Below are 26,354 nucleotides of genomic sequence, written 5' to 3'. Positions count from 1 at the left end.
TCATCATTTCTGTGTGGATATCTCTGAAATCCAATAGTGATTTCTCAATGATTTTGATTGCTTTTATATTTTCTATTATGCCTTGAATAATGCTAGCAGGTACTGGTGATTCAACAAATACTTGCTAATTTTAAGTGAAAGGGAGTTGAACCAATGGCTTCCTTTGCCTGGAGTTGGTTATAACATATTGGGAAAAAATATTGTTTTTAATCTCCATCTCTTCTTGTGTGTTTATGGACTGTTTTATAGCCAAGGAACAAAACTGTATCATTGGCCGCACTGTGATTTGGAGGCCTCCTCTGCTAGGCAGTTTACAGAATTAAAACTCATGCCAGCTGGATCACAGGGCTTTTCAACTGGCTCTCCCTCGAGGAAGGGGGAACAGGCAAAATGCCTCAGGTGCATTGAGCTCCAAATAAATGGTGTGAGTTCCCTGATGCAGGAATAGCAGCTCCTTCTTCCCCCACACCAGTGGAAATCATGCCTTGTGGCTATAGCCAAAGAATGCATAAATATCATTAGAAATGTAGAGAAGGATTTTCCCTAGGAAAATATTGCAAACTTAAAAAACCCTATAGACGAAGGTACAGTTGAATAGATGCTTCTGAACAAGGCCTGCCTCTAGTTAGATTATTATATTAGGAAAGGGAAATAAAGGATTTACTCCTGCTCACATCTGGCACATCACTGATAGATTAAAGTACCAAACTTTGTGTTTTGGCACTCTCTCCTCTTCCAGTGACATTTTATCTCCTCCAGGACCTAATGAAAGAGAATCCTCTCATCTAGAAGCTGCCATGCAGAGCTCTGCATGGTTGAAGGGGGACGCTTACAGATGAATCATCCCAGGCCAACTAACACTCTGTTCATGTGAAGGCATTAGAGAGAGTTCACTAGGGGACTGCGAAGGAGGGAAGAGCACAAGGGGACTGCTTTTGCAGTCATCCCCACTGAGCCAGCAACAGTGGAAGGGGAGCATTAGTCTCTAGGGAAACACTTAGCCCTTCCTGGAATCCAGCCACATTGCTTTATCTTCTTCTCTGCTCCCACCCCTTGTTAGAGCCCTAGAGTTGAGGGGTCCCTATGCTCTGCTCTCTATGACAGTGAACGCCTCTATGTGGGAGGATAGTTGTTCTAAATAACCTCCTTTTCTGCTGTGCGAGTGTGCCAACAAGTTTCTCATTCATTTTGCTTTGTGGGTTCCGATTTGTTTCGTGAGATAGAATGTGGCCTGTTGGAGATGGATTTGGCTCCTAAAAGAATTGTGATCATCAGTTCCTTACTTGGGGGAAGTGAAGTTCATTTGTAGGCAGCAGCTTTCAAAAGTTTTGGGGATGGGTGGAGGCCAACTATATTTCACTTGAAGCAAAATTCACTTGTCTCTAGCATCTGACAAGACTCTTTGAGAAGCATGGAGAGGTGACTTCCAAACCAGGGAAGCATCCTTCTGAGAAATGCAAACCTTCATATCCTTGTTCAGTCATGGGGCGTACAGTGCTGCCTCAGAATGGGATTCACTGTTAGGAGCAAGAGAGCAAGTGCCAGGGGAGAATTCTTTACCTGACGCAGTGTGGTAAGGCGCGGTGGGTGAACCTAGCACTAGGTAGAGTCCAGTTCCCCAAAGCTTTTCTTCCTTAAAAAAAAGACTTTTGAAATAAAATTTTAAAGGAAGTACCCAGCTATCAAGAGGGTAACATTTTCAACCTATAGCATGTTTGTTTTTAGCCTCTTTATGTGTTCCCATAAGATAGTATGGGAAAACCCGAACGAACTTCTTGGCCAAACTAACATTTCTGCTGGAGACCTCAAATTATGAATATAATGGCCTCTTCATCTAGGAGTAAAGGATCTTGGGAGAGAGGCTCAGTGAAAGTAGATGTGGATGATGCAAAGCCATTAGCCCAGAGCCTTCCAGGTTAAGAATTTTAAACACAGGTGTCATAATGACCCCAACTCACATTAGTGTGAACGCTCACTGTTGGTAAAGTGTGTTCCTCTATGATGTCACACTCAATCCTATGAATGACCCTTGGGGCACTGTATGAGAGCTGTTCTCATGCATGTGGGAACACGAGAGAGATTCTGTTTACCTAGAGATGTTTTCTTAGAATTTTTTAAGAACATAAAAAAATGATACAGAATTTTTTAAATGTTGTATCATCCACTGTCTAGAAATGAAAATGTAGAGCATCAGATGTTTGATACCTATTCAGAATTACATAGCCATTACCTGGCTCAAAGCCTTCCATTACCCATGAAAACAATCATCTGTGTTAATCATTTCAGTTTGATTAGGGGTAATAGGAGGACTAAGTCCAATAAAGGCACTGATGGAGCTCCCAGTATGATGATCAGATCTGCCTGAATAACTTGTAAAGAGCTATAATTTTATGGAAATATTGCAGCTAAGATTTAAAGTAGTTGGCATTAGTCATCAGATGTAGCAACAGCTCTCCAAAAGGGCAGTCTGCCGAGTTCATTTTAAGCCAGCCCAAACTTGTCTCTTTAGAGATCAAGGAGGTGGACATCTGGTTTATTTATTACAAAGAAACTTCATTTCCTCCAGGTAAAGTGTGTGCTGGCTGAGGCATGTTGACCTGTTCCCCCATTCATCACACTGAAGGGTCCAAGGTGTGGCCAAGCTTGGGATTCCAAATGGCTAGCCCGCAAACTGACACTTCCTAGAATCTGAGGTGCTCACATTCCTGGGCTTTTCAGAGACCTCATTCCTTCTGCAACTAAAACCCACAAGGACACCAGGTGTCCCAGGGGAGGCCACCTAGGAAGCACTGGTGTTTTTTCCTTTCCACTTCCCACCTCTCTGCAGCCTTCTAGTTAAGCCTCCTTCCTATGGCTCATTAGCACAGTGTTTTGAGTGTTCATTGAGCTCTTTTGTTCACTGGGAGACACGTTGGAGAAGTTTTACTATGCCTGAAATGGGTTGTTTTGTTTTTCCTTTTTTTGGCCTGTCTAGCCCAAGGTCCCTTTTAGCGATACAGCTGAGGAGTTCCTATTTGCAGGTCAAATTAAAGTGAACCATGCTGGCGCTGTCATGAAAGCAACGTGTGGGGGTCATTTGTTGTGAGGTCATTCTATGGCTGTTGGCAAGAATGTGGAAATCTAGTGTCCATGTTCTTTCTCAAGGTGAGCACCCACTGGAAGTAGGATGTATTACACCCTGCTGTTTGTTCTCATGAAAAGTGTGGCAACGTGAGACTGTAGGGCAGCGAAAGACTTAGGAAGATTCCTTCTAGAGCTGATGTGCATGTCAACTCATTCCTGATTCAGCCAGTATTTAAACAATTTTTGATGAACATGGTCTGCTTTTAATTGCTCAGCTTAATTTTATTTTTCTTTGTATGATTGCAGGTCCTACAGGTATGGATCTCTGGCAGCTGCTGTTGACCTTGGCAGTGGCAGGCTCCAGTGATGCTTTTTCTGGGAGTGAAGGTGAGTTCTGCTTTTCCATTCCCATTTGCAGTATTTTAAAACCACACTGAACTTTACTTGTGAAATCTAAGTTCTTTGGGTGAGGTAATTAAAAGAGGTAAGTTTTAAGTAGTGGTAAATAGAAAACCTGTGGTAGGTTTAAAATTGCAAACTAGGAGGACGTCTCTGGGGATGTTTTAGGAGGAACACAGTAGTCAGCTTTGACAGCTGCTGCTGCTTCATCAAAAATAAATGCTGCAAATCATGCTGTGGGCATTTCTGGTGAAGGCATGCCAGGTCTCTTGGTCTCAGGCTCTGGGAGAAAGATTGAAATTGCACTGAAGGGTTATTCACCAACTGATCACTCAGCTCATCTGTGACTAGGGTTACCAAAGCCTGTTTCCAGAGCTCAGATTTAAGGCCTCTTAATCATATTCTCTGAGAGTGGAAATTTCAGATTTCAAATAAAGTTCACCTCTCACTCACTGGATGGTGACCATTTGGCTAAGTTAGAAGGAAGAAACAGCTGAAGTAGTTGAATGATGTGCTCAGATGTCGCTAATTTCCTTGGCCATCTCTGTAATTCTCCCTTCTTCTTTATACTCTCTTCCTATTGGAAAAGTTGTCATATATTCAAACTTAGGACTCAAACAGTAATAACTGGAATAGGCGAGAAATGAAAGGGAATGAAAAGGATTTTTCTGTCCTGAAAGAAAACCGTGCTTATAACAAAGTGGGAGACTTTCTAAAATATCATCTTGAATACTTGATATTTTTTTCTTGCCTGAGCTTCAACAAAGGAAAGGATCATGTTTCTCCTATTCTGTGATTCTACAGTCACTTGTGGCTTTAAGAGCAGCCAGCTCCCCTACTTCCCAGGCAACTCATGTTGGAAAACACAGTTTAGCAACAGAAGTAGTGCCTTAAAATGTCCTCCCTGACCTTCGAGCCAAAAATAAATCCCTAGTAGTGAGCTGCAGAGGGCAACCAGAGTAACTAAGAAAACAAGAAGGGTAAAATGTTATTTTATCTCCTAAAACAATTTTAAAATATTTATAGAAAAGAAGTCACAATTGTTTGAAATATTTTGGGGTCTCTCTGGTGTTATAACGTCAACATTATGCAAGTCGAACATGGAGGGAATCACAGCCTCCATGTCAGCAGCTTTTCCCATGGCTGGTTTTAGACCCTGGTTCTGAGCCAAAGATTTACAGCTGAGATCCTGTGCCATTCCAAAGTCATGGTGGTTTAATCTCTACTTTCTTCATTAAGATGACTTTCACTCTACAAGGCTAGGCTTGAGGAATTTAAAAGACTTGTGAAATGAAAAGTATGGCAAAGGAACTCTAAAGAAAATGTATGCCTGGCTAAAAGACTAGAACTCAAATTACATTTTTGACCTAGAGAGTCTGCAAAGAGCATATATTTCAACTGCTTTGACATTTTAGTAAACCTTTAACTTCGTGGAGGAAACAAAACAATTAGTTGGTTTTATGTTTGCCTTTTTTTTTTTTTTTTTGCTTTTTGATAGTTTTTTGTTTGTGGGGAGCACAGAATAAGAAAATGCAATAGTTTATAGTAAATACAAATTGTATATTCAACAGTACTTACAGTTTAACAGTAGTTGCACATACCAAGTAATTTAGCAAAGGGAAAAAAGAGTTGTTACTCTTTTTTTCTTAGTAGGCTAACCAAAATTCCTCTGGAATATGTGGCTACTCCAGAATTCTTAGCTTAAAATGGCCTGAGGATTGTTAAGGACAGGGTATGTTGTTTATATAAGAAGATGCAGATGAGCATGTTTGAACATGAGCAAGTGTAAGTGTGTGTGTGTGTGTGTGTGTGTGTGTGTGTGTGTGTTTGTGATGCTTGCCAGTTCTGACCATTTATCTGATGGGTTCAGCCAGAGTGATCTCCTGACATGACATGAATTGAATCTCAGATGATCTTCATGGGCCACATGTTTGGTTTTTTTTTCCCTGCGAGATCCAGATTGTACCCAGATCACTTTATTTTCTTTCCCATTGTATAAGGCAGACTAAAAATGTAAGAGAGGACTTTTGGGGAAAAAAAGATGTTTCTGTAGTTTCACCAGTCATTCACTGAATCTAGTTTGGTCAGTGGAAGAGGTGGTGCTGCTGAGCAAGCGATCTGGGAAGCGTCACCTAGAGAAGAGCTGCCCAGAGGCTGGTAGAAGATGGCAGACTTGCATGCCCAGGGAAGGTTGGCACCTGAAGCCTTGAGCAGGGTTTTTCTTGCTTGGGCAGATGAGCAATGAAAAATACACTGGCTCTGAGAGAATTTTTTTATTAAGTCTAATTGGCCTATCGGAAATTTAATGAGAACTAAGCACTGAACAGTGCCACCATTGTATTAGCTACAGTGTATTAGTGTATTAGCTACAGCTGCTTTCTCTGTCTTTCATCCTTAATACATGATTGACTGGGGGTTTTGCAGGAACTAATGCCTGTGCCAGTGATGTGTTATGTAAGTGAATATTGACACACTCCGGTCAATAATGTTCGGGTAACAAAAGTTGTATTAATAGGTCTCTGATCCATTAGCTGTTAATATTAGTCTTTATATCTGATCTTCAAGGCAGTATACCTACTCTTAGGGAGAATTTCTTTTTTTTCCTGGATGTAGTTTATTTAACTTTTAAAATCAAAATATGGGTACAGCATAGTGACTTGGTATTTTCATAGATTATATTCCATTTAAAGTTATTGTAAAATTACAGCTGTAATTTCCGACTGTGCAGTGTATTCTTGTGGCTTATCTATTTTATATATAGTAGTTTATACCTCTTAATCCCATACTGCTATGTTGCCCCTCTTCTCTCCACTCTCTCTACTGTTCACTACTAGTTCTCTCTGTGAGTCTGTTTCTATTTTGCTATATACATTTATTTGTTTTATTCTTTAGATTTTACAAATAAGTGATATGATAGAGTATTTGTCTTTCTCTAACTTTTTTCAATAAGCATAATACCCTCCATGGCCATCCACATTATTGCAAATGGTAGAATTCCATTCTTTTTTATGGCTGAATAATAGTCCATTGTTTGTTAACACTTATATACATCTTGTTTTATCCACTTGTTGATAGATACTTGGGTTGCTTCCATGTCTTGGCTATTGTAAATAGTGCTGCTGTGAACATCAGGGTGCCTGTGTCTTTTCAAATAAGTGTTTCATTTTTTCCAGATGTATACCCAGGAATGGAGTTGATGGATCACATGGTCTTCTATTGTTAGTGTTTTGAAGATGTGCCATACTGTACCATAGTGGCTGCCCCAATTTACATTCCCACCAAGTATGTAAGAGGGTTCTCAGGGAGAATTTCTTATTCCAAAATCAGAAATGAGCAACAGTGCCCCATTTTCAGAGGGCTTCACAGGGTTGAACTGTCAACTGGTTGCCTTAAAACTGCGGCTCCTAATGATAATGATTTTAATGAGAAATATGCATAAAGATGTTATGGATACAAACATACTTCTGAGGAGCACCTGTTATATGTTGTTGTACCTCTACTCTTTCTTTTGGTCCCCAGCTGACCTCAGCAACCTCAGGTGAGAGCAGGCAAGCCCTGCCCTGAAGAAGTTCAGTCTAGCTGGGATGTGAAGAACCTGTAGGTATTAATGAGAGACTACAGCTTTAAGGTCTAGAGTGTGTGATGAATACAGATGACCAAGATGTTCTGGAAAACAATAAATCGAGGTGGCTGGAATAGTTTAATTCAACAAATTCAGTGTATGGAGCAGAGCTTCTCATTTTTAAAGATTGAACTCAGGGCTATGAGGAAAATAGTGATTCTTCCTTCAAGGAATTTATCATGACTTAAGAGATCAAGAATATCCACAGAGAATGACTGTATGAGGTGGTTATGTATGGAAACAGTGGCCTGAACTACTGTCTTTAAGAGGAGTGAAGAGAGGAGAGCCATGTCAAGCTGTGGTGAAGTAAAGGAGACTTCACAGAGGATGTTGGTGTTATTTCAGCAGAAATGAGAATACTGGGTTAAGATTGGAAAGGCTGAGAAGAGCAGGCGTGGCTGCAGAAGTAGCAGGTATAGTGATGGAGCAACAGAAAAGAAGTGCTCAGGTGGAGATATGCGACAGACGTGGAGAGCAAGTCATCTGGTCACTGGGTTTGCACTGCACGCAGGGCACTGTGGTAGGCAGTGAGTGGTTCTAGTTCACACACACAGCATCCAACATGTTTTTTCAGCACTTCCTTTGTGGAAGACGTATAATTAATTTGGTCAGAGTGTACACTATGTGAATGCTCTGTTTGTAATTATTCCCTTTCTATGTAAACTTAGGTTGATGAATTCAAGATAAATTATAGAAGGTCTAGAGATAGCAAAAGCTTCATGGAAAAGGCAAGGCTTATTGGGCCAGGAAGATGGGTAGTATTTGGAGAGGCTTATACCATATCTGGAGAAGGCAGTGGCACCCCACTCCAGTACTCTTGCCTGGAAAATCCCATGGATGGAGGAACCTGGTAGGCTGCAGTCCATGGGGTCACTAGGAGTCAGACACGACTGAGCAACTTCACTTTCACTTTTCACTTTCATGCATTGGAGAAGTAAATGGCAACCCACTCCAGTGTTCTTGCCTGGAATATCCCAGGGACGGGGGAGCCTGGTGGGCTGCCATCTGTGGGGTTGCACAGAGTCGGACACGACTGAAGTGACTTAGCAGCAGCAGCAGCAGCATACCATATCCAGCAAGTCATAGTTCTTAAATTCTGGCCAGGTGAAAGCGTTCATGGTGATGCATTTTGTGTGTGTGTGTGTCTGTGTGTGTGTGTGTCTGTGTGTAGAATTTATATATAGCATATATAGGGAATTCCCTGATGGTTCAGTGGTTAGGATTCAGCACTTTCACTTCTGGGGCCAATCCCTAGTTGGGGAACTAAAATCCCATAAGTCGTGCAACTTGGCCAAAACATACATATATATGTGTACGAATATATACATACATATATACGTGTGTGTGTGTGTGTGTGTAGGTCATGGTTTGCAGACAAAGCACATCATTAGTATCTTATCACTCTAAATATCATTCCGTTAGATAACTTACACTAGTAGTGAGATGCCATGTCCCAAAGGAACCAAGATCCCTCAAATAATGTTTTCTATCTTTGAACATTTTTCATAAACTTATACAAACATACACAGCACTTTTGTGAAAGAAAAGACAGCTCTGATCTAATTGCTGACAATAGGAAATAATGACCCAATGGCAAGAACATTATTTAAAAAGAAAAATAAACCTTTCTCTTTCATGCCTGCATGCAGGCAAAGCCCCACAGAGCCCTGGGAGCTTCAGGTCATGCAGGATGTATTTCATCCATGTATTGGAGTCACGGCTGTAGTTGGTAAACAGTAAAAGGTGTACCTGTTAAAAGTGTTTTCAAGAAGGAGTAGTTCAAGGCTTTCCTTGAGTTCACCCTAGAAGTTAGCGAGAAGGCCTCAGAGCGTGAGATTCCTGCTGTCTTTACTTCAACAGACGAGAAGTCTTAGTCCCTACCAGTGCTGTGGGCATCAGCAGCCCTCTGTCACCTGGTCCTCTTGGTATATCACAGATGCCTAAGCCGCTGGAGTTCAGGTCCTAGCAGGCCAGGTGATGGAGCTTCCAGTCTCGTCTACCTGGGTGATGCCAGTGGGAGATATGCAGAGACCTTTGTGGGTGATGAGGTCTTTCAGCAAGTTTTTATTGAATATAAATTTGAATTTACCTATCTGCCTTTAAGGAGCTCATGGGCTATAGAAGCCAGACAAGTAAACTTAATTTAACTGTGGTCCTCTGAGGTTATTAAAGGGATTTTTTAAATATATATGATTTTACTTGACTGTGCCAGGTATTAGTTGTGGCATTAGGGATTTTCAGTCTTCATTGTGGCATGCGGTATCTTTAAATGCTGCATGCAAACTCTTAGTTACAACACGTGGGATCTAGTTCCCTCACCAGGGATCGAACCCAGACCCCCTGTGTTGAGAACACGGAGTTTTAGCCACTCAACCACCAGGAAAGTCCCTGAAGAGTTTTAAGCAGGGTAACACTACTGTTAGATTGTCATTTTGGAAACAGTGACAGTGTTTGTAGTAGTAGATTGAAAGTTGCAATGGCTGTAGTAGATTAAAAGTGAATTGGAGAGAGATGAGTGTGGGGGAAGGTGGTTGCAATAGGTTAAGAGAGATGATGCAAAGGTGCCAGTGGTAGTCAAAAAGAACAAATAGATGGGTTACAGACAGATGCTGAGGAGCACTGGAGTCCAGCTGTGTGTGGGTTTTTGACTCCAGGAACTGGCAGAGCTTTCTTACTCCATCCATTTCAAAGTTTCTGCATCCTGAGATCATGTTACCAGCATCAGCAGTGACTCACTTGTCACAGAGTGAGGCCCTGGAGTACAGCTCAGCCTACAAGCAGTGGAGTGATACTTGCCCGGCACAGCTCTGGGTTGGGGGAAACACTGAGACTGATGACAACAGAGTGTCTAAGCAAGCTTTCTGTTGTGCCATTAACCAGCACCCCTCCTGCCTGTGCCCAGCCCGGGTCCCACAGCCGTCTACTCCCCCTCTGTGGTGTGTCTGTGGTATTGCTTGGCCACTGAGCCCTGAGGGTCCACAGCAGGAACAAAGGCCTGAGCTCCTGACTCCATGTTGTCTCTGCACATTCATGACTCAATCCCAAGACCTTGACATATCCCCAGATATTTGATCACCCCTAGAGTCTGCACTTATCTCATGAAATGCAATAAAATACACTCAGGATGAGTCAAGGGCAGCACAGCGATGCACTGAGCAGAAGCTGGGAGGTCGATGAGGCTTCCACAGTAGCTACGTGACTCACCCCTGTGAAGCAGCTGGCCATGTGAGTGATGAGGTTTGTGCCCTAGCTGCTGCTGCTGCTAAGTCACTTCAGTTGTGTCTGACTCCGTAGATGGCAGCCCACCAGGCTCCCCCGTCCCTGGGATTCTCCAGGCAAGAACGCTGGAGTGGCTTGCCATTTCCTTCTCCAATGCATGAAAGTGTAAGTGAAGTCAGTCATGTCCGACCCTCAGCGACCCCATGGACTGCAGCCCACCAGGCTCCTCCATCCATGGGATTGTCTAGGCAAGAGTACTGGAGTGGGGTGCCATTGTCTTCTCCATGTACCCTAGCTAGTTAGTGTTAAAAGGACTGGGACCACCCAAGAGTAGTCTAAACCTTGAACATTCAGGTCCCACACGCCAGTGTTGGACTATACGTCCAGTCTTCCTCTTTAGATGCCAACATTACAGGACAAGAGCTTCTATGTACAATGTTGACAAACCACTTTGGTTCAGTAGCCCACACTCAGACTCCTGTTATGTGGGATCAGGAATGCGGTGGACAAAATGTGTTTGCTGATGATGCTGGCCACCAGCTCCCGTTCATCCACACACCTGGTTTCCTGCCTCGAGCAGAGGCTCACCTAAGTTTAAGTGTGCAGAAGTCCACACTGGCTTGGACTGGCCTGGCCAGCCTCTCTCTGGCTGATGTTACCTGTCATAGCTAGGGGCTCAGGTCTCTCCATCACCCAGGTTTCCCTAGGAAACCCTCTTAGGAAGATCCTGTGGGTGCTGGTTTTCTTCTCACCCTGATTTTAAGTTATTGTGTTACTTTCTCGGAGTTGGTTTAGTTCAAAGCCTTAACCTTAAACTCTGTGATAAAGAATTCTAGGCATTTCAGAGCCATTCACAAAGACATCTTTGGGGCCCACCCCATGCTCCTTGGAACTGCCTGCTTATCCATAGTCATGTATGTCTATAACTTGGTCATTAGGCAGAGTCACCGGCAGCCGCAGACCAAAGACCACCCTCGGCTTTCCCCAGCAGCAGGCACTGTGGTCCCATTTTGGCTCTTCAAGAAATTCTCACATGCTGTCAACAGGGTCATCCCTCAAACCCAGAACACAGCTCCTTCCTAGTCTGTAGTTAGCAGCATCAAGGCGGCAATGACGTATGGCATAAGCACTGTCTGAAATCCAAGGCAGCCAATCATACAGAGAGGATTCCATGGGTGCCCCGTCTGGCCAGCACCATGCAGACCAGGAGGCCCCAGAGCCTGGAGTGCTTCTTCAAACCTCAGCTGGAAATCAGTTTTCTCTGGTCTGTATTCCTCAAATCTGTCCAAAAATGACTGCTATAATTTGTCAGATACATCTATCAGGAATCTCTGTTTCTATATATGAAACAACTCACCAGCCTTAGGCTTTAACCTTAACTAATTACAGCGTCGGTGTTATATCTCCACAGGAAGGTTGCAGGTATTAGAGCATGGAGGAGTGTGTCCACACAGAGGGAATGTTTCAGCATCTTGTTCATTGTTTTTAGAAACTTTACCAAGACACAGGACAGAGGGATGGACTTCTAGAAGGGCAGTCAGTGGCAGAGGATCAGGGGGTGGGAGAGAGAACATTTGTTGCTTGTCTCTCTTCTAAATGTATCTTCCCCTGGTGGCTCAGATGGTAAAGAATCTGCTTGCAATGTGGGAGACCTGGGTTCAATCACTGGGTCAGGAAGATCCCCTGGAAAAGGGAATGGCAACCCACTCCAGTGTTCTTACCTGGAGAATTCCAGGAACAGAGGAGCCTGGTGGGCTACAGTCCGTGGGGTTGCAAAGAGTCAGACATGACTGAGTGACTAACACTTTCACTTTTCTCTTCTAAATGAAGTTGTCATGACATCTGTGTTTTAAGTTGTGTGTCACATTCTGGATTGAGCTTGAAATATATGCAATTTGTTTTCAAAAGATTACAAAATGACCACTGCAAACTCTACAATAAATAGTTACAGGTTAAAACTTAGTAGACCTAAAGATTCATGAAGAGTGTTTTGTTCACTCCTGTTTCCCCATCCTGTAGCATTCTGAGACATGGAGTAGATCTTCATTTTCCTTTTTTTTTTATCTTCATTTTCTTTAAGGAAATCAGCTTCTAAATCCTGACCTGGGACTTCCCCAGTCATTGTTCACAGTTGTCACTAATGCTCTGTTATGCCCAGCCCTCACCAGGGCAGAGGCTGGATCTGGACCCCTTTTCAGTAGGAAGGGTCTGGAAATAGCTGTGCAGCTGTAGAAACTATTCTCCAGAAGGCCCCAAGCCTCCCTGTGCCTGACACAAAGCCCTGATTTGTGAGCAGAAGAATCATTTTCGTGTTCTGTACTTCAGATGCCTCTAGAGTCAGAACTTTGCCCAACGCACCAATGCCTGGGCATCTGATGCCATGTCTAAGTCTTGCCAACCTTTTCCAAGGTGACTGAACTCTGTACCCCATATACCAACCACTTGCCAACATCCTTCATTGAACAGACCAGTCACCCAGCACCTACCCCTGAGCCACCTTTATCTGCGCCCCACCTCCCTGATTAAATCGCCTCAAATATTGACAGAGAGATGTCATGAGGGTTTCAGATTCCAGATCCAAGTTGTCTCTGACCCTTTGGACATTGAGCTTTTGATTATGAAAGACCCTGATGAGCGATCTCATGGAGAGCTGATCAGTTTTCCCTGCCTCATCCCTGACGTATCAGGTTTTTCTAGTTTTCCAGTGAGAGCTCATCTGAAAGTATGAAACTCTCAAAATTGTCAGTCATTTTGATAAAAACCCTAAGTCTTCATCCCTGAATAGGAAAACAAAATTTGTATTTTTTAATCTTTTAGTTGTTGTCCACTCGCTCAGTCATGTCTGACTCTTTGTGACCCCTTGAACTACAGCACACCAGGCTTCCCTGTCCTTCACCATCTCCTAGAACTTGCTCAAACTCATGTCCATTGAGTCAGTGATGCCATCCAACCATCTTATCCTCTGTTGTCCCCTTCTCGTGCTTTCTGTCTTTCCCAGCCTTGGGGTCTTTTCCATTGAGTCGGCTCTTCACATCAGATGCATAGTATTGGAGCTTCAGCATCAGTCCTTCCAATGAATATTCAGAGTTGATTTCCTTTAGGATTCACTGGTTTGATCTCCTTGCAGTCCAAGGGACTCTCAGTCTTATCCAACACCACAGTTTGAAAGCATCAATTCTTTAGTGCTCAGCCTTCTTTATGGTCCAACTCTCACATCCATACATGACTAGTGGATAAAACGTAGCTTTGACTAGATAGACCTTTGTCAGCAGAGTAATAAAATCTTGCAAATTTGTGGAAGGATTTGAAATAATGTTCAGAATATTTGACTTGTGGACAGTCATGTGTTACCACGTATTGGGATGGCCAAAAAGTTGATTCAGGGTTTTCCATATGATCTTATAGGAAAACCCGAATGAGCTTCTTGCCCAACCCAATGTTAATAGATTCACATTAGTGGAAATTGAATTAGTGATGTTAACCTTGTCTTTGTTTGTTGTTGTTGAGTTGTGTCTGACTCTTTTGTGACTGCATAAACTATAGCCTGTCAGGCCCCTCTGTCCATGGGATTTCCCAGGCAAGAATCCTGGTGGCTTCCCCCAAACCGAGAGCTCATTTTCTAGGAAAGGACCTTTTGGCTGCCTAACATTCAGGACCTTCCTTTCTCCTCCACTGCCCAACCAGTGGCCCAGCTATTTCCTTGATTGAAGCAAGAAGTACCTGCCTTATATGTATGGCTGAGTCCCTTTGCTGTTCACCTGAAACTACCTCAACACTGTTAATTGGCTATACCCCAATCCAAAATGTTTTCAGTATTAAAATAAAAAATTAAAGAAGCTCCATGCTTTTTCTAACAATAACTAACAGTGAATGAATGTGTTGTGGAAAGAGGGCAGTCAGGAATTGGGGGAACCAGTCAAAGAGCCTTGCCCTGTGTCAGGGCACAGTTGGGCCAGACAAGATTCTGGGTTAAGAATGCAGTGAAGTGTTGAGGTGCTGTGCTTAGACAGCCCAGGCTGAGTTTACAAACGGGTCTGTGACTGTGCCTGACTTCCCATGTTAGCCGTGCCAGCACCATAGTCTTTGGATGTTTGCTCTGAATTTCATAGGCATGGTTGACTAGCTCTCTCTCCCTTTGTAGCTGTCACTAAACCTGACTTCCTGGAAAGCTCCTATCGAGGAATAGAAGTTAACTAGATTAACTCTTGTGCATTCCCTGGCCATATATACATGTCAAACGTGTGTTTATATAGCCATGATGGTTGTGAGAGGCGAAAATGTGGCTACTCCCTAGGGCGACCTGTCTTGTCTTGTCTCTGTGGATGAATACTGAAAGCCTATATTTTTAAGTCTTGAAATCTTACTTTAAGGACAAAATAGAACACTATTAAAGGCAAAAGAATATGTAGCACTTTCATTAACATGAAATGTATCTAAAGTGAAACTATTTCCTAACCATCAAATTTGGAGAGGGTGGTGATTTCTCCACCACCCTCCACCATGTTGGTTGAGAGTAGGCTGCTATAAACCCGAAGTCAGAAGCCTTTGACAGAGGGGAGAGTCGACAGATGCCTTAAAGCAGAAGGTAGAAGGAAAAGACTGAGATTCTAGCCTGATGCGAGGGGACTGCATCGGTCGCTGAGCCCTCGGTTGGCATTCAGTAAATACCATGTAGATTGATGACTGATTTCTGCATTAGCTGCTAGGAGCCCAGTTTGATCTGCATTTGCTTTGTTTATACACGATGTCCCTCCCGTTCTGTGATATTGCCGTTGGCTATCACAGGAGACAGCAGCAATCACCAGAGGCCTAGACCCTCAGAGGGGAAAGGGGGCTTGTGGAAGAACTCCCTCGGGGAAGGGAGAAAGGCTGGTCAGATGGCCTTGGCCAGTACTTGGAGAACGTACAGAGATGCTTAGGGAGTAGGACCAGTAGGCAAGTCTCTGCACCAGCCACTTCTGATTCCTGCTTCTGTCTTCTCTGCCACTGTCAGGAGAAGCAGTCTAGATCAGGGATTTTAGAGCACTGATCTCCAGCTTTGTCAGAACTGGGTTTGAATCCCAGTTCTGTCACTTATGAGTGGTGTGATATTGTTTAGTTTGAGTTCCCCAGAAGCCAGATGCTGAAACAAGGGTTTAAATGAAAGTGGATTATTAGAAAAATATTCTAGGGGAAAACTGAAAAAGAGTAGGGAAATGAGACAAGGGAAAGGCTAAAAAAGAAAAAAGAAGCAAGAATTCAATATCCAGTGCTACCCCACAGTGGTAGGGTGAATGATGGGATGATATCTGGCATAGTCTCCTCTAAAATAGTGTTTCAGGTTGTCCAGAACAGCCCTCAGTTGGTGGTTAAGGACTGACCATGGGATGACCAGGAGAGGTCATCAAATCCTAGAGGCTCGCAGCTCTTCCAGCACAGGTCCAGATGCCTGGTGTTGAGCGTGAAGGCACAGAAGGAATTCATGGGTACAGATATGGATATGGGCTCTGCATCAGCAGAGCACTGACAACATGTTCTGCAAAGGCTTTTATAGTTGCTTATACTCTCTAAGCCTCAGTTTTCTCATATGTTGAATGGGAGGAAAAGAACTTGTTTAAAACCATCAAGGAAGTAACAATCGTAAAAAAAAAAGTACCTGCTGAGATGACACAGGAAAAGCCCCCAAGTATTCAAGAACTGGTAACTCTTATCAACCTCAGGTTGAGTAACTACAAACCCTGAGGCCTTAAATAAACATTCAAACTAAACAGACATGAAGAACTTGAATTATAACAATATATGCCTAAAAGGAGCAATTCAGTTACACAAGGAAGTTTTGGAAGCTAATTTTAACAATGAATCCAGAAAACTGTCTAGAAGAAGATTCTAATCTTAAAGGTCTTTCAACAATAGAACTAAGACCTGATGGTATAAACTTTTAGGGGATTGGACACTGTTCTATAGTTATAGTTTGAACAATAAATGCTTAGAGGATAAGTTTGATCAAATCTTAGTTCTCTGGTTCTTATACTTTTAATAAAATTGAATCTGATCAATCCAGCAAGTGGGTCTGGAGTGAGTTGATGCTGATATGGGGAGTGGTGCTGGGTGAGTCAACTGACTTCAGTGAACATTCTCTGAGCATTTGCATATGGCAAATACAAGGCCAAGAGGAGTGAGGCCCACCCAGTTTCCCAAGTTGGTCACTGGGTGGACTGGAGATATGAAGAGAGTAAATTAAAACCAGTTCACTGTGATAATAACTGAAGCATTTTACTGGACCTAGTTTGAAGTACTTCATACTTGTAACCTTGGTTAATCCCTCCCAGCAATAATAAGAGATAAGTTCCATTATTACCTGCATGAGGTAAGGACACCAACAATAATTATGTAACTAACTTACATAACTGGTGAAGGCCAAAGTAGGAGTCCAACCCAAGCAGTCTGACCCCATAGTGCACAATAAATTGCATCACACGTGTCTTAGGATCCCCACGGTGCTTACCAAACTGTAGTACTCCCCTCTGCAGAGATTTCAGCTGAAGTCCAGAAGCTGCATGTGTTTTACTTGCTCAGCCTAGGTCAAGAACCATAGTCATATTGCAAAGAGACAAGAGGCAATTACTTGAGCTCCTGTAAATTCTCTAGGTTTCAGATTCATTTGGTTTAATGTAGCAATTTGACTTTGTGTGCACCTTGTTACTTCACATATAAATATCCCATGTACTTATATATGAGACTTATGATGAGGCATGGGCTGCTGCTGCTGCTGCTGCTAAGTCACTTCAGTAGTGTCCGACTCTGTGCGACCCCACAGACGGCAGCCCACCAGGCTCCCCCGTCTCTGGGATTCTCCAGGCAAGAACACTGGAGTGGGTTGCCATTGCCTTCTCCAGTGCATGAAAGTGAAAAGTGAAAGTGAAGTCGCTCAGTCGTGTCCGACTCCTAGCAACCTCATGGACTGCAGCCCACCAGGCTCCTCCGTCCATGGGATTTTCCAGGCAAGAGTACTGGAGTGGGTTGCCACTGCCTTCTCCATATGGGCAATTTTCCTCAAATCAAATGGGCATCTCTTCCTGAAGCTAACTCAGTAGCCAAGTTTGTGGAGATAGAAGCCTACCGCTTCTTTTGAAAAAAATCATTAATAGGTACCTACTGGGCCACTGAACAATACTGTGTGATACTGTGCAGCCCTGATATCTACAAGGCTCTCCTGATGTTGTTCTAAGGAAGTACAAGAACTGTCTTATGAAATCAACCCTGGGTTTTCTCTTCTTATCATTCCTGCATTCTCCATGAATGCAGAAGCCATCAAAGTAAAGGAAAGCTATCTCCCCTCTCTACTAATATGCCTAGAGAATTATACCACACTCACTCTATACCATGTACTTTTTGCCTATTTCTAAGTCTATACCTCCTTAGCAAAACTTTCCTCATTTCCACAGGATTAACATTCCCTATTTTGTACCTTGGACTTGTTTGGGTGTAACATTGTTCCTACACCATTTTTCTTTTTGGGAGGAGGTAGAGGTGGAGACAAAAAATATTTGTTAATTTATTGAAAATCAGAGACAATGATAAAACAATGCTTATATTTCTCTTATCTTGTATTTCTCTCTATCCTCCCAGGAGTCCTACTTTCTCACAACATTTGCATCAGAAGTGTTTTTAAATGAGTCTGTTAATATTTTTAAATATATTTTCTAATTGGAGGATAATTGCTTTACAATGCTATGTTAGTCGGAGAAGGCAATGGCACCCCACTCCAGTACTCTTGCCTGGAAAATCCCATGGACGGAGGAGCCTGGTGGGCTGCAGTCCATGGGATCGCTAAGAGTCGGACACGGCTGAGCGACTTCCCTTTCACTCTTCACTTTCATGCATTGGAGAAGGAAATGGCAACCCACTCCAGTGTTCTTGCCTGGAGAATCCCAGGGACGGGGGAGCCTGGTGGGCTGCCGTCTATGGGGTCGCACAGAGTCGGACACGACTGAAGCGACTTAGCAGCAGCAGCTATGCTAGCTTCTGCTGAGCACTGAGCTGGGCTCTGTGTGTCATCTAGCAGCTTCCCACCGGCTGGCTGTTTTACACATGGTAGTGTATATATGCCAATGGTAGTCTCTCAATTCGTCCCACCCTCTCCTCCCAATATGTCCACAAGTCTGTCCTCTACATCTGCATCTCTGTTCCTCCCTGCAAATAGATTTATCAGCACCATTTTTCTAATAAGATTTGTCCATACAAATCAGTGGAAGAGAAACCAAATTTATGAGAACAAGAATCTTCCACTCATTGAATATATTCTACCAGGCTCCTCCATCCATGGGATTTTCCAGGCGAGAGGTACTAGAGTGGTAAAGAATCTGCCTGAAATGCAGGAGACATGAGTTCAGTCCCTGGATTGGAAAGATCCCCTGGAGAATGCCATCGACAGAGGAGCCTGGCAGGCTACAGTGCATGGGGCCTCAAGAGTGGGACATGGCTTAGTGACAAAACCACCACTAACACCAATCTCAAAGTCTGGGTGGTTTTGTCACTAAGTCGTGTCCCACTCTTGAGATCTTCCCAACCCAGGGACGGAGGAGCCTGGTAGGCCACAGTCCATGGGGTCGCAAAGAGTTGGACATGACTGAGCGACTTCTCTTTCTTTCTGAGCCACCAAGGAAACCCCTTAGAGTTGGTGGTTGGTCAATGTTTATTTCCTGTTATACCATTAGGCAGGATCACTAATGGCAAGAAAGACATTACAGATTTGTTTTTAAACAATTTCTTAATACAGTTTTCTTTTCTGACATTATGACCCTTTATCCTAAAAGAGTAACACAAAAAGAAATTTCAATGAGTGGAGGATTCTTGTTCTCATGAATTCTTATTCTCAAAATTTTTACCATCTGAGCTACCAGGGACTAGCAAGTTAATTACGCCTTTTACCTTTGAGAAAATTATACATGACTGGGGGGTGGGGTGAGCAGGAACTCATAGTACTGCAGTGATAAGAGAAGTATATATATATATAAAAAAAGAAGTATAAAGAGGGGCCTAGAAGTCCCTTTTGTTTATTACAACTGAATATCTTTCTACAACTTACAAAAATGATTCCCAAATTTCATGGGCATAGTGAAAGAACACATTTGGATCTTTTCTAACTCTATCTCCAGCAGGATCATGCATGTTCTAGTGAATATCAATCCCAACAACACAGACATGCAGAGAACAGAGAGAACAAAGACATCTTAGGAATCTTCTTATCCACTGATTTTCTTCCTTTTAAAAATTTGATGAACTATTCATTCACACACAATCATACCTGGAAACTTACTGTGTAGAAGTCAAAATTAAGACGTGAAGCTATATTTGAGTTAAGAGTGGGGCACCAGAGTGCCTTGGCAGTTCAGCACTGCTCTCTAAGACCTTAACCCCAGACCTGTATGACTCAGGAACCCATTCTACGTTGGGATAATTTCAATAGACATAGAGTACTTTCTAGAAAAGTGATCTAATTGTCCTTGTTCTTCCCCTCTTGAAGGAAACAAAGAAGAGATTACCCTTTACTAAACACCTAACTTTTACTAGTAACTGTTCCAAGTACTTAACATGCCAGCTCACCTAACTTTCATGGATGACTTTCTGAGCAAGGTATCATTACCTCTATTTCAAGATGAGAAATGAACAAGCTGAGAAATTGAATAACTCAGTCACAGAGTTGAAACTGATACAACTAAAATTTTTACATGCATACGTTTGGTTCCCAAAGTCTACATTTTTGGTATGTTATTTTTCCATGCTTTCTAAACAGAATTGTGACCTCTAGCTACTAGATGGTAACCTCCACTCTCAGCTGTAAGAACCAGAACATTTCCAGACATTGCTAAGCGTTCCCTGGGATGGGGCTGAGGGGCAGAGGAAGTGGTGGAGGTGGGAAATGACTCAAAGCTGAGAACCACTGCCCTAGATCAGGAGCTTGCAGGTTGGCCTGACAGTGCTCAGGACTGTTGCAGGGGTCAGATTAGACAAAGCATAGACTTTTAAAGGGAAACAAAAAGTGTGTGTGTGTATAGTTACAATGCAGCCCTTATCTTTTCACTGGTTCATTTGTTCCTCCAAGACTTGAGCCAGGTGAAGGACACTTTTAAATAATAAATAAACTTTGAGAACCTTAAAGATTTGCCAAATAAACAAAGGACTTGGAAGAAAGAGAACAATCCTAGAAGACATCCCATAATGAATATATGTAATATGCACAAAATGCTGTGGGAACCCCAAGGAAGGAAGGGCTGCCTTTGACCAAAACCATAGAGAACCAGTTGGACTGCATAGTCCAAGCTCTGTGATAACACCGTTCAACTAATTGTGACTAATGCTTCTTCATACAATGACATATTCATGCAGTTTTGCCAGGAGTACTTAAAGTGCATGCTGACAATGGTCAGCACTGTTAAGGTGTTAATCATTTTTTAGGGCACACTTAAAGTAGTATGAACTCTGAATGAGCAACTTAATTGAAGTTAGACACCTCTTATTTTTTCCTTTTTTCATACCTGCTCCAATGATGGCAAACAATCAAACAACAACAAAAAAAAATAAAGACAAACCCTCCAATCCAGATTTCATTATGTAGATTTCCTTCCTATATTCCTTCCACAAATATAGGAAGCTCAATCTTGAGTATATTCTTCAGATAAACCTCAATTAATTCTTTTTTTAATTTTTATTTTTACTTTATTTTACTTTACAGTACTGTATTGGTTTTGCCATACATTGACATGAATCCACCACGGGTGTACATGCGTTCCCAAACATGAACCCCCCTCCCACCTCCCTCCCCATAACATCTCTCTGGGTCATCCCTGTGCACCAGCCCCAAGCATTACGAGGTCTGTTGATTCAAGAAGAACCATTCCTAGAATCATGAATACCTGTTTTAAGCTCTAGATCTGACATTGTATATTTAAGTAGAAATAATTCTGAGTTAGTACCGTAGAGACGGGGCTGACCGTTATGAAAGTACCAGAATTTCCAAACTTTATTCCAAAGTGTTCTACATTAAATATTCATTAACAAGGAAGCTCCATATAAAAAAACTGCCTTGTCTGATGAAGCCACATTTACCTTAAAGTATTTCCCCCCTTTCAGCCTGCCTGCAATTTTTGCTATTGCTTGTTGCAGAGGTCCACGCAGGTTGACTAGAGCCTGAGTTGCTAGCTTGAGCCTGAACTGCCCTAATGATGCTGAGTCACATTTGTTTTGGAAGATCACTCTTAAAGCCTGCTGCTCATGCTTGTTTATGGGGAATGCAACAACTTCAGCATCAGCTAACAAATCCCTTTGCGTGCACAGCCACATCTGAGTGCTTCCGACAAAAGCTTCCTATCACTTCTCCCTCTACAGCTTTGACAATTAGAGCCTGGTGGAGTGAACTGGGAGACAACCCTGAGCATTTAGGAAAAGAAGTATGGGAACTGTAAAGCCTGCTGTTGAAATCAGTGTAATTGGTGTAAGATTACATTTCATCAGTCTTAAGACCTGCCTTTTACCACCAGAGAAATCAGTCTCCACATTTAAGGTCACATCAATATGGAACATTCTGCATACTGAGCTGTTGGTCACATGCCTCTAGAATAGCATGCCATGCTGTTTTTTAAGCATTATGCGTGAAACAAACAATCGACAGATGGCTCTTGTGGTACATTTAGAATTCTTGTGTAAACTCCCCCAATACTGTTTTTTTCAGTCTCAATTTGATTGTATTTATGAGAACCATATATATTGTATCAGCAGACCTAATTTAATGACTCACAGTGAAAACCAAGCCTGTATTATTTTAAAATCAGGAATTTGTTGGATATATTCATATCTCTAAATTGTGCTTATTGTCTTTAGCTTCCTTCACTTGAAAAAACCATACTTTTCATAAAATTACAAGAAATTGAGTCAACAGATATTTTTGTTGCAAATTAATTCTACTTCAATTAAAGAGGGGTTTAAAGAATTAAATATTTTCTGAGCATTTATTATGGGCCAGGCACTAGTCTTAATAGGTGCTTAGAATGCTTCAGTGAACAAGAAATAGAAAGCATCCTTTACCATGAGCTTTCCTTAATAGGATGTGTTTGTATGTGTGTGTTTTAAAGAAGGTATGTGGGTGCGTGAGGCAGAAGATAGGCTATAAAAATAATACTTAAATTATCTAGTATGTTAGAAGGTAGAAAGGGCTATGGAAAACCATTCCATTTGTTCTTCATTGGAGTGTAGCCAAAAGTTGGTCTTGATATATTTTTATCTGAATCTCTTGTTTTAAATATAAGTGAAAGTGTTAGTCATTCAGTCCTGTCCAACTCTTTGTGACCCCATGGACTGTAGCTGCCAGGCTCTTCTGTCCATGGAGTTCTCCAGGCAAGAATACTGGAGTAGGTAGCCATTCCCTTCTCCAGGGGATCCTCCCGACCAGGTCTCCTGCATTGCAGGTGAATTCTTTACTGTCTGAGCCACCAGGGAAGCCCTTAAATGTTAGGAATCTATTAAAAAATAATTTGACACTAAACATGTCCTCATGGTCTTGTCTAGAAGCTACAGCACACACCCTCTCTGTTTATTAAGGAGGAAGCCCAGGCCCAGAAAAGTGAAGTGACTATCCCAAAGTTCCAGTAGTCATCAACAGGAGCAGGGCCAAGATGCAGGCTCCTTCTATACTGCATGTTCCTCCATAGGTTAGCCTTTGATGACAAGCGACCTAGTTGGTGAAATCTATTTGAAAATCTGTTTTGAAACATTGCAAAATTTAAAACGCCTAAAGGTGCAGGCTGAGTGGCACCTTCAGGACAGAGTGGTCAAGAGCAGAAAGGAGATTCTGCGATGAGTGAATTGGGTTGCGACAAGACCCTTATGAAATCATTCTGCCCTCCTCTGTGGCAGGCCAGCCGCAGAAGTGTGACCCCTGATTCTGTCGCCCTCCTTCATCTTTCTCACTCACAGACTACCACTGACCATTCTCCTGCTTCCTGGAGCACCAGAGACGCGGCTGGAGATGGGTCTAAGGCCTTGCTGGGGTGTGTGTGTGTGTTAGTCACCCAGTTGTGTCGGACTCTTTGTGACCCCATGGACTGTATCCTGTAGGCTCCTCTGTCCGTGGGATATCCCAGGCAAGAATACTGGAGTGGGTTTCCATTTTCTCTTCCAGGGGATCTTCCCAACCCAGGAATTGAACCCCAGTCTCCTACATTGCAGACAGGTTCTTTATTGTCTGAGCCATAAGGGAAGCCCCCTTGCCATCATAGCTTTTTCTTAGTCCTCTCTCCGTTCCTGTTCCACATATACCTTGGGCTTGGCCATCAATCATTCTTAGAGTTTGATGAAATCATTTGATGAAAATATTGTTTATAAAGGTAAAGAACAGAATTGAAAAGACACTGGAAATAGTTATGCGCTGGAGTAAACTGAAGCCAACAGTCATGGTTCCCAGACTCACCACCACAAGGCAGCCTCGCTGGGATTTGGTTTCCCTAGCTGTCCATGGGGTTTTTTAATCTTCTCGCACACAGGCTTGCTGTAAGGAGTGAAAGGTTAAGGGAGATTGTGTCTGTATGGCCCTCGGAAAACCATAACTTGCAATCCATACTCTAGCAATTTCAGTTACTTCTGCCCCTTCTTTTTCTGAAGACAAGTTACTAGAGGGATAGACAAGTTTACTGTTATTTTGAAGGCGGCTTCAGGCTTATTTTATGTCAGTGAAATTAGTTTTCTGAGAGTTGGAAGGGATTTTAGACACTCTAATGAGGCCAACCCTGGCTGTTACAGAATAAGCTGGGACTTTTTTTGAAAAATACAGATTCATAAGCTCTGTATCCAGAGATTCTGATGCAGAAGCCCGAGATTGATGTCCTGGAGTTTTATCTGTTTTCATATTGTGTGTGTGTGTGTGTTTTAGGAAAACTCCAAACATGAATCTGAAGATCAGCTGGTTTGGAAAACCTTCTTCCAGCTTCCTCTAGTGCTGGGCTCTTTCTCCTTCCATCCCTGGCTTCACTTAGAAATGGAAAACCATTAATCACTCAAGCCCTCATCTTTTCCACTCAGTTGAATTGCCCCTTTGCACCCCCCCACCCCCATTACTTGGCACCCCACCTTGACAGCTGCTCCTGCCAAGCACTGACATTGATCCATTGGGACATCCTCTCCCTTCCACCTGCTGCCCTCTAGTGGAGGTGCTGAGAAGCAACTAAATGTTTAAATGAGAGCCACCAGGGGTTGGCCGGTCTTAGTGGCCAGTCCTCTAGGAGATATCCACAGACCACAGCTATGAGAGGAATCATTAGGATAGCCTCAAGTTTATGGGACACCCCTTGCACATGACTTATATTCAGAGCAGAACTGTATAAAGACCCTGGCATCTATTTATGGGTTCCCCCTCCTCACCCCCAGGTTTCGGAAATCTACCTGGCAAAGATTGTCCTTGGGATATTTTTACTTCTTTGGCCCCTCCCTTCTATCATTTACCCAAATCCTATTTCTTGCAGAAGGAGTTGATTCCTCCCCACCTCCCCAAACGTTTGGATTTTTTAAATTTTGAAAAAAAAAAAGAAAGGAAGGATATATTTTTTTAAATCCTTACACTTTAGAAACTTCCAGTCACTAGATTAAAGGGACAGACATGAACTCAGCATTAAGTGTAAGCAACACCTAGGTAACTGTGCTCACCCTGCATCCCACAGACACCCTGGAAGGTGTATGTGGTAATCCTCTTTACCCAGGAGGACCCGAAGCCAAGAGAGCTCAAGAAGGTTGTGGTTTGTCACACAGCAGAACCCAGGTCTGTCTGATGGCCAGCCCCTGTATGTTCCTTTAATGTGCTCGCCACCTCCAAGCAGTGCTTGTTTAGTGCTTAGATTAATGGTACAGAAATCATAACTTGCAATGGTTGTTGCTATTGTTCAGTTGCTAAGCCGTGCCTATTTGCAGCACCATGGACTGCATCATGACAGGCTTCCCTGTCCTTCACCATCTCCTGGAGCTTGCTCAGACTCATGTCCATTGAGTTGATGGTGCCATCCAACCATCTCATCCTCTGCTGCCCCCATCTCCTCCTGCCCTCAATCTTTCCCAGCATCATGGTCTTTTCCAGTGAACTGGCTCTTTGCATTACGTGGCCCCAGTATTGGAGTTTCAATATTGGAGTGAATATTCACAGTAACTTCCATGGTAAATTATATTAAATCTCATGTTCAGTTCAGTTCAGTCGCTCAGTCGTGTCCGACTCTTTGCAACCCCATGAATCACAGCACATCAGGCCTCCCTGTCCATCACCAACTCCCGGAGCCCACCCAAACCCATGTCCATCGAGTCAGTGATGCTATCCAACCATCTCATCCTCTGTAGTCCCCTTCTCCTCCTGCCCTCAATCTTTCCCAGTATCAGGGTCTTTTCAAATAAGTCAGCTCTTCACATCAGGTGGCCAAAGTACTGGACTTTCAGCTTTAGCATCAGTCCTTCCAATAAACACCCAGGACTGATCTCCTTTAGAATGGACTGGATGGATCTCCTTGCAGTCCAAGGGACTCTCAAGAGTCTTCTCCAACACCACAGTTCAAAAGCATCAATTCTTCGGCACTCATCTTTCTTCACAGTCCGACTCTCACATCCATACATGACCACTGAAAAAACTATAGCCTTGACTAGGCGGACCTTTGTTGGCAAAGTAATGTCTCTGCTTTTGAATATGCAGTCTAGATTGGTCATAACTTTCCTTCCAAGGAGTAAGCATCTTTTGATTTCGTGGCTGCAATCACCATCTACAGTGATTTTGGAGCCCAGAAAAATAATCTCATGTTACTGTATTCATAGTAAGTTCATTCTTTTCCTTTAATGAATGTTTAATAATCAGTGTATCCCTCCACCATCTTCAGTTCCTCATGTCAGTACTCTTGCATCTAGAATTATTTAGCAAAGGAACTTGGCAGGTGGGTGAGTTTGGGAGGAGGTGAGGACAGCAAAAGCCACAAAAGTGTTAGAAATTTGAGATTGGCTATCACAGCAGATACAGTATATTCCTGCAGGCTTCAGTGAAACTAAATAGTTG

The 26,354-nt window shown here is 42.8% G+C and overlaps 1 protein-coding gene across 12 annotated transcripts in view; it reads left to right on the top strand.

Annotated features, from left to right (window-relative positions):
* GHR (growth hormone receptor) overlaps positions 1–26,354 on the top strand; it is a 298,640-nt gene that overhangs the window by 130,367 nt on the left and 141,919 nt on the right. For 11 of the 12 annotated variants that reach the window (XM_069556433.1, XM_069556441.1, XM_069556434.1 and 8 more), the window contains one exon: positions 3,370–3,450. In XM_069556433.1, the coding sequence (XP_069412534.1) occupies positions 3,381–3,450 (70 nt within the window). In that variant the 5' untranslated portion in view covers positions 3,370–3,380. Of the gene's footprint in view, positions 1–3,359; positions 3,451–26,354 lie in introns of those variants that run through there. The other variant, XM_069556431.1, reaches the window with a different exon arrangement.

The sequence above is a fragment of the Ovis canadensis genome, chromosome 16, assembly GCF_042477335.2.
Source record: "Ovis canadensis isolate MfBH-ARS-UI-01 breed Bighorn chromosome 16, ARS-UI_OviCan_v2, whole genome shotgun sequence".
Classification (NCBI taxonomy): Eukaryota; Metazoa; Chordata; class Mammalia; order Artiodactyla; family Bovidae; genus Ovis; species Ovis canadensis.
Note: the sequence above shows the minus strand (reverse complement) of the source record. Positions and strands in the feature narration are given on the sequence as shown.